The sequence below is a fragment of the Oxyura jamaicensis genome (genome assembly GCF_011077185.1).
Source record: "Oxyura jamaicensis isolate SHBP4307 breed ruddy duck chromosome 3 unlocalized genomic scaffold, BPBGC_Ojam_1.0 oxy39_random_OJ72175, whole genome shotgun sequence".
Taxonomy (NCBI): Eukaryota; Metazoa; Chordata; class Aves; order Anseriformes; family Anatidae; genus Oxyura; species Oxyura jamaicensis.
In genome coordinates, this window is record NW_023303699.1 from 138,637 (window position 1) to 146,997 (window position 8,361).

Below are 8,361 nucleotides of genomic sequence, written 5' to 3' on the forward strand. Positions count from 1 at the left end.
GCCTCAGCAGCGAGCTGACCCCCTCCCGGAGCGCTGCACCGGTACTTCTGTGTTGGGTTTTATTTAATAAACGTTTGGAGATCGAGCCCGCCCCCACAACGCCCTGAGGGAATGAGGGGGGGAAACGAAGGGGAACCAAGGGCAGCGGCCACCGCGGCGAGAGGGCTCCGGAAGAGGCGGTGTTACCCGGGGAGGTTCCGGGGCCGCGGGCGGGGAACGGCAACGGGACGGGAGCGGGGACGGCGTCGCTGGGGGAGCGATGCTGGGCCGGGCAGGGCCCGGGCTGCTGCGGGTGCGGCCGGGGCCGGGCACCGCTGAGGGGTCGGGGCCGGTGTGTGTGTGTGGAAAGAACCCCGGGGTAATGGAGCTGGAGGGCGCCGAGTGGTCCGTGAGGGTCCCGGGATGGGTTTGTGGTCCCCCACCGCAGGTGGGATGTGAGGGAAGGGGCTGGGGGGTAGCTCCAGAGCCGGGGTGAGCCCCATGAACAGCCGTGGTGTGCACCCGTGTGCCCTCGAAATGCTGGCTGCAAGCCTGGAGGGGGAGGGGGAGGAGGAGGAAGTGGAGGAGGAGTGGTGGTCGCTGGCAAAGGGCTGCCCGCCCGCCGCTGGGCTCCATCTCGTGCCTCTCCGTCCCGCAGCGTGCCCAGCAGCTGAAGCGTTCAGCGTGGCTGGCCCTGGCACCTCAGCGGCTGAACTCCAGCCTGCCCATGAACATCGGGGTGCTCTTCGTACCGCAGCAGGAGGCTTGGGTGGTGGAGAGGATGGGCAAGTTCCACCGAATCCTTGAGCCCGTAAGGAGCTGCTTTTCTGCCCTTCTGGGTCTGGCAGGTTCCTGTAGCTGTGGCGAGGCGCATGCTTTGCAAGAGGATTCAGAGGATGGTCAGAGTAATCGTATTTATTCTGGCAGACTGTGATTCTTTTAGGTGCCTGTAGACTAATTTCCTTTAAAATTGTGTGTTAAAAGCAGTGAAAAACCTAAGCTCCCCACATGTGTGAAGCATGTTTGCTCTGCCTGAAACATATGCAGCATGTCGCGTACTTGGGCTTTGTTTGCACATCTCTCTCTAGGTTGTCTGAGCTCCCTGGGTGGGAAAACCTCTGCCTGGCTTCAGGGCTCAACTGTCTAATCCCACCTTTTTCACAGGGTTTGAATTTCCTCATCCCTTTGCTGGATCGGATTCGTTATGTGCAGAGTCTCAAAGAAATTGTCATTAATGTCCCAGAGCAGTCAGCTGTCACCCTAGGTAAGGAAAAGTTTCTGTCTCCTACCCCTTCCCATCCCCTGCATCTGCGGTGAACAAGGGACAGCGCGGGGATGAGAGGAAATCTCCCAGGCTCCTAGAATCACAGAATCAAGGTTGGAAAAAACCTCCAAGATCATCTGGTCCAACCATCCCCCTACCCCCAATGTCACCCACTAAACCATGTCTCTAAGCACCATGTCCAACCTTGCCTTAAACACCCCCGTGGTCGGGTACTCCACCACCTCCCTGGGCAACCCGTTCCAATGCCTGACTGCTCTTTCTGAGAAGAAATGTCTGTGTACCCAGACTTGCCCGTACCCATGACACTATGACCAGCAAAACCAGGAGGTCCTGTGTGCCCCTCTGGGCTGCTCCACTTCTTGCCGTGATGAATACAGCAGGCAGTAATCAATTTTTCATATTTCAGAAATTTTCATGTGTTGAACCAGGAAAAATCTCCACTGTGTTTTTGCAAATGACATGCAAAGATTTTGGATCTGGTTGGTGGACTTGTCTGTTATAATTCTAGTATTGTTTCTTTTTTTCCCCACTTAAATCTTTTACCTGTTAAGGTAGCTACAGCATGAAATGTTTTGATCTTGACACCTGAGGTTTCTGGTGTATTTAAAAGTCAAAGGGAGACACTTTGTAGAGAATGTAGGGATCCTTTTTACAAAGTGTTTTACACGAGGAGATCTATTTCAGCTGATCCCTCTCTCCATGCCACACTGTTGACAACGGGAAAGAGAGGGACAACCATGCCCAGCTCTGCTAATTCTGTCAGGGGAAAGGGGGGCTGGCAAGCCTTTTCTCTTCTGTTTCAGTAAACAGGATGTGTCATTTTTTTCCTGGCAGATAATGTCACGCTGCAGATTGATGGAGTGCTCTATCTGCGGATTATGGACCCCTACAAGGTACCATCCCTGCTGTTCTGAGGCCCAGCTTGACCCTGGAGGCATGAGGCAGCTTGCAGCCTCCAGCACCCATGGCTGCACCCTGCAGGCTCTGCATGTGCAGCCTCACCCAGCTGGCCGCTGTGGCCAGCCTCTCTCAGCTCACTTGTCTCTAAGATGCACGCTCCAGCCTCTGTTGGGCTTGCTGTGCTCCACAAGCAGGTGGGCTGAGCATCCCCTTCCCCAGGACTGCTCTCTTGGAGGAGGAGGTTGACGGGGGTGTCTGTGTCAGGTTTTTCATCTTAGTACAACCTTTCCTCACCTTGCCTCTGTGGTGGTTTTAGTCAGGTGGGCAGCTGAGCTCCGCCACAACCGCTCTCTCACTCCCCCTCCTCAAAGAGGAACGGGGAGAAAATATGACGAAAAGGGCTCAAGGGTTGAGATAAGGATGATTTAATTAAAGGGAAAAGGGAGAGGGGAAAAAAAAAAGGAAAAAAAAAAAAAAGCAAAGGCCGCACGGAAGCACAGAGAGAGAAAAGCAGTTACTGTCTACTTCCCATCAACGAGCGATGTTTGGCCACATCCTGGGAAGCAGGGCCTCAATACACATAGCAGTTGTTTGGGAGGACAGACACTTTCACCATGAGAGCCCCCCCCCCTCCTTCCCCTTTTCCACCTTTTACTGCTGAGTGTGACATCAGGTGTTATGGAATATCCCTCTGGTTGGTTTAGGTCAGCTGCCCTGGTGATGTCCCCTCCCCATCACTTGCCCACCCCCAGCCTGCTGGCTCTTGGGGGCTCGGAGGAAGTCCCGATACTGTGCCAGCACTATGCAGCAATAGACACAACACTGGAGTGATACCAGTGCTGTTCCAGCTATGAGTGCAGAGCACAGCACTGTGTGGGCTGCTGCAGGGAAAGGTGACTCCATCCCAGCCAGACCCAGTACAACCTTTTTCGGGGTCCCTTTCAGCACCGCCACCGACTCTTGTTTTTGCTTTTGCTCCCCAGGCCAGTTACGGGGTGGAGGATCCTGAATATGCTGTGACCCAGCTGGCCCAGACCACCATGAGATCTGAACTTGGCAAACTCTTCCTTGACAGAGTATTCCGGGTGAGCAGGGGAGGTGGATACCAGCGCTGCCAACATCTGGCAGCATCTCAAAACCCTGCGGGGCCTGTACAGCCAGGCTGATATGTATAACACTAAAATTAAAATGCCCTTTGCTTAGATGGCTTCTGGCTTCTGTTTCAGTCAACCTGTTTGTGAATCTTTGGAGATGGGTCTTACTTTGGATCTTTTTGGCCAGTGTCCAAACCCAGCTGCTGTGACTGTGTCTCTCAAGTCAGCTACTCTTTGCTTAGGCCTGGTGATGAGTGTCCTGGATGACCTGGTTCAGGGGGGCTGCAACCCTCACGCTGCATTTGTTGGACAGAAGCAGGAGCTTTTTGTGTTCCTGGGACATCTCTGTATCTAGTTGTAGACTAGATGCAGCATAGACCAGATATCAGCAATTTCAGTTTTGGGCACTGCCCTTTCTGGGAAAAGGTGACCCCTCCAAGAGATGTGGAAAGCATTTTGCCCTGCCCTACACTTGTGGAGTTGGGGATTTTCTGGCTGACCTTTGCCCATGGAATGAGGTGTCTGTTTCCCTTCTGTCACTGTCTTACACTAAGCACCTCTCCTTTGTTCTCTGCTGTTTCTTTTGTGCCTGCCAGGAGCGTGAGTCCCTCAATGCCAACATAGTGGATGCCATCAACCAAGCCTCAGACTGCTGGGGCATCCGGTGCCTGCGCTACGAGATTAAGGACATCCACGTGCCCCCCCGCGTGAAGGAATCTATGCAGATGCAGGTTCGGCTCTCTGGGTGGGCGATGTGGAATGAAAGGAAAGTTTCCTCTTCCATGAAGCATGGCTGTTCTCCATCCAGAACTGTGGCAGCACTCTGGGCCATCCTGCAGGGAGGGAAGCCTGTTGGCACTTTGGCTGCAAATACACAGCAATTGAGTAAATAATCCCCATTCTTATTTCTGCAGTGGTGGCCCCTACCTGGTATATGCAAGCTCTGCCAGCTCCCTTTAAAATCCCTGAGGCCTGCTGGGCTCTGCAGGAAGCAAAACCCAGAGCTGAAGGTCTCCCCTTGAGGAAAGCAGGATGCCAGAGCCTAGGGCAGGCATGGAAGGGGAGGAGGGGAAGCAGGCTGGCCTGTTAGATGTGGACCAGACTGAGGAGGGTTGTGTGGGCTGGTGGGTGCTCTTTGGAGCAGTTTCTGTGAGCTAGTGGTACCCAGTGACGTTACAGTGAGTGCCCCACATGGATGGAGTCAGCGTGGCATATTGTGAGCAGTATGCCTGGGACCAGGGCAGTGTGGCGTGTTGTGGTTTGGGCTCACCGCTGAAGCAAACTGCATCTGGGAAGTAGAACCAACTGCATCTGGGAAGTAGAACCAACCCTCGCTGGGGATCACTCAGTGTTTTGTAGCTGTCTTCTTACCCTTTGCTAAGCTCTGCTTGCCCAGTAGGGACACAGAAATGTCTTTGCTGCGCTTGCCCCATGGGTGGGATTCCCCCAGAGTGGCTGTGGCAGGCAGGCATCTGACCTGTGTTTGCAGGTGGAGGCAGAGCGACGGAAGCGTGCGACAGTGCTGGAGTCAGAGGGGATGCGGGAATCTGCTATCAATGTGGCTATGGGACAGAAGCAGGCCCAGATCCTGGTGTCGGAAGCTGAGAAGGCTGAGCAAATCAACAAAGCTGCTGGTAGTGCCTTTGGCTAGAATGTGCCTTGAACACCAGGGGATCTGCACCCCTCTGTACTGAGGGGCGATGCTCCCTGGGAGCAGAATGCACTGCTGTGAGCCAGGCTGCCTCAGCTGCTCTCATTCCTCCCTGCTGGGACCCTTGGGCTGTGCTGCAGCTGGTGTTGCTTCCCTGCAGCCTGGGGCAGCAGGAGAGGTGTTGCAGGACAATCGTAGTGCTATTGTTAGGGAAAAGGAGGCTTTGCATGCACCACATTTTATTGATAACACTTCTTGCAAGCAATTTTCTTGATAACACTTCTTGTTGTCGCAGTTTTGATGTGCTTCGTTGTGCTTTGTTGCAGGAGAAGCCAATGCCATGCTGGTCAGGGCCAAGGCCAAGGCCGAGGCCATTCAGCTCCTGGCAGCTGCCCTGGCCCAGCAGGTGAGTGAGGGTTCCTTGGGGCAGCCAAAGCTTTGGTGCCAGCACAGGGAGATGATCCCAAAGCTGGGGTGGCACCTGGCTTTCTCGCAGATGCCCCCTGGCATCTTAGCAAAGAGTTTTGCTGACACCTGGGGCAGGCTGGGGATGCAGGCACAGCTGAGCTCTTGGTGGTGCATGACTCAGCCTCCTTCCTGATGAGCCTTGCCTGTCTTTCCACAGCATGGCAGCGTGGCTGCCTCTCTGTCTGTGGCCGAGCAGTACGTGAGCGCCTTCTCCAAGCTTGCCAAAGACTCCAACACGGTCCTGCTGCCAGCCAACACCGGCGACATCACCCACATGGTCGCACAGGTCAGTGTCGGAGGAGGGACCCTGCCTCTCATCAGAGGCTGAGGGAGGTGAAGCTCTCAGCCCCTGTGGGGCAGGTGGTTATGCTAGGAGAGGAGAGATGTGGAGAGGAGGAGAAATTTGGCCCGGTGGGTGGGTGTGAAATAGAAGGTGTGGGCTGGGGAAGTTGTTTTGCAGCATCCTGTGGGAACAGGAGGGTCTCTGTTGTGGCAGCTCCTGTCTGTGGGACTGGCCTGAGCCAGCTTGCAGCTGTAGGAGACAGGACCCTTTTCTCTGCCAATACAAGGTGGCAAAAATATGAGGTGAGTGCTGACTTTCTTACTGTCTTTGGGGTGGAAGTTTGCCTCTTCCCTGTCCATCCCTGAACAAACGGGGCTGAACAGGGATTTGGGTCAGCTCCTGAAGGCACCGCTGTGCACTGGCAGGACTCCTCCATGGGGCTGTCTGATATTGTGGTGTAGCATGACAACATCAGGGCCTCGAACACAGCCCCTTTAGAGTCCACTGTGGCCCTGCCTACCTTGTGGGACCTGCCCTGTCCCAGCCCTATGTGTGTCCTGTCAAGAGTTGCCACAGCCCCACAGCAAAGACACTTCTTGCTGCTCCACAGGGCCTTCTCCAGAGACCTTCCCAGTCCCTGCAGGGTGCGTTGTCTCCTCTCCTCCTTGATGGCTCTTTCATTCCCTGCAGGCCCTGCGCATCTACACCACGCTGACTAAGACGCAAGCTGCAAAGACTCAGGATGAGATACCTCCAGCCCATGGGGACCCCCAGCCCCCCAGCACGGAGGTGCTTAAGGCAGAGTCGGCGACCTCCAGCTAGTGGGGCCTGAAGGACACTGGACATGTTGATGGCGCAACACCCGCAAGAGTGGGGACACTCGCTCAGGGTCTGCTGGGTTGTGGAGAGCCCTGTTCTGCTGCCCTCCCCAGTGGGACTCTCTTCTTCCCTTGGCCCTACTTTTGTATTTGGATTTAATCATGTAATAAATAGCACTGGTGCTGCAGCACATTCTTGTGGTGCTCAGGGCTGTGTATTGATATGGAAGGATGCAGTGTGAGATGATGTTCATCCCAAGCAACTCAGGGGCTGGGACAATCTGCAAGAGGATTCCTCTGTGGGACTGTGGGCTGCCTGTCACCGTGGCTGGATTCGCATGCAGCCTTGCACCAGGCTGGGCTTCACCTGCTTGTACGTGGCGGCTCGAGCTGTAGCTGCCCTACTAAGGGGATGGGGACAGGGGTGCACTGGGTACTGGTGCAGCTGGTGTCAGTGCCCAGCGAGGGCTCGTGGCCCGCTCCGAGGGGAAGGGGAGCAGCACAGGAGGTTGGCAGGGACCAAAGCAGTGCTCAGTGCGGAGGACGAACCTCTCAGGAGCTGGGCAACCCCAAGGGACTGCTTCGGGGCTGAGGCAGCGGGGAGGTGGGGAAGGGCGGTGGGGATTTTCCCCTAGCCCCGCCCGTGGTGCTTAATTAACTAATGAAGCCCCCTGCTCTGGCTGAGCTGAGGGGGGTCTCGGCTCCCCCAAAAAAGGCTCCTTGGAGGACTCCCCTGGGGGGTGAACGGCGCCCGGCCGCTGGGGGTCGCTGTCGCCTCCGCCGAGCCTCGCGTCGCCGCTCCTGGGCGCTTCCGGGGGCGGCGAGGCCGGGGGGGCCGGGGAGGCCAGAGGACACCGGGGGGCGCTAGGACGGTGAGGAGGGTGAGGGACGGGGGGGGGAGGCTGCGGGGTGGCTTGCAGGGGGAGTGGGGGCACGGGGATGATCCACGTAGGGGGGTTGGAGGGTGTGGGGGTGGTTAGGGTTGCGGGGGGGGGGGTTGGGGGCGCACGGAAGGGGGCAGGGATTAGACAGTAGGCTGGGGGAGTGGGGGGGCAGCAGAGGGGAGTTGGGGTACTGGGAGGTGGCTGGGGGTGGCACGGAGTGGCGGCAGCACAGGGGGCATTGCCCAGGACTTTACCCGGATTGGGCAGGGGTAGGTTTGTAGGGTAGTAACTGGAGGGACAATAGGGTACAACGGGTGGGTACTGGTGAGGTGGCTGTCACCTGGCCCCAGTAGAGCCATAAGGGACTAAGTTTGCATGTTTTTCCCCATAGGATGCAGCAGTGGCCAGTGCTGCTCTTTCTGGCCTGGGTCTGCTTTCTTTTTTTTTTTTTTTGCTGGTATCAGGCTCTTTGTGAGTTGGTTTCCTGCTCACCCGGATTGAGCTTCCCAACAGCAGTTCCTGCTCAGACCCGCTCGTGCCACCACTGTGGGATAAGCAGAGCCTCCCGCCAGGCTCCTGCTGGCTGCCCCGGCACTTTCCCAAGGCTGTGCTGGTCATCATCGATGCCCTCCGTTTTGAGTTTGCCAGGTTTAACCCAGCCAAGGTCAGCCCATTGCCCTATGAGAACAAGCTGAGTTTCCTGCACCACCTGGTGAGATCCCAGCCCTGCCATGCCCGCCTCTACCGCTTCTGAGCTGATCCTCCCACTGCCACCAGGCAGCACATCAAGGCCCTCACCACCAGCTCGCTGCACACTTTCATTGACATGGGCAGCAACTTGGGCAGCAAACCACCTATGCGATCCAGGAGGACAGCCTGCTGGCACAGCTGGTGCAGAACGGTACGTCTGGTGTCTGGCCGGGAGGGGAACATGGAAAACGCTGGTCAGCGTTCACATGGGACCTTTATACCTCTCTCTTCCTCAGGAAGGGAGCTGTT

General features: G+C 56.5%; 1 protein-coding gene across 2 annotated transcripts; it reads left to right on the forward strand.

Annotated features, from left to right (window-relative positions):
• The first annotated feature begins 159 nt into the window (after positions 1-159).
• LOC118157111 (stomatin-like protein 2, mitochondrial) lies at positions 160-6,671 on the forward strand. 2 transcript variants are annotated; one of them, XM_035311353.1, is made up of 9 exons: positions 160-292; positions 1,144-1,243; positions 2,099-2,157; positions 3,148-3,249; positions 3,855-3,989; positions 4,748-4,892; positions 5,236-5,315; positions 5,535-5,663; positions 6,351-6,671. In XM_035311353.1, the coding sequence occupies exons 1-9, from the start codon at positions 260-262 to the stop codon at positions 6,480-6,482; spliced, it is 915 nt and encodes a 304-aa protein (XP_035167244.1). In that variant the 5' UTR covers positions 160-259; the 3' UTR covers positions 6,483-6,671. The 2 variants fall into 2 exon arrangements, with proteins under 2 accessions (XP_035167244.1, XP_035167245.1); XM_035311354.1 differs by lacking the exon at positions 160-292 and adding an exon at positions 571-790.
• Positions 6,672-8,361: the final 1,690 nt, after the last annotated feature.

Coding starts and splice junctions, on each gene's coding strand:
- LOC118157111 (XM_035311354.1), top strand. CDS start 707: ATGAACATCGGGGTGCTCTTCGTACCGCAGCAGGAGGCTTGGGTGGTG. Junction 791..1,143: donor TCCACCGAATCCTTGAGCCC/GTAAGGAGCTGC, acceptor CCTTTTTCACAG/GGTTTGAATTTCCTCATCCC. Junction 1,244..2,098: donor GCAGTCAGCTGTCACCCTAG/GTAAGGAAAAGT, acceptor TTTTCCTGGCAG/ATAATGTCACGCTGCAGATT.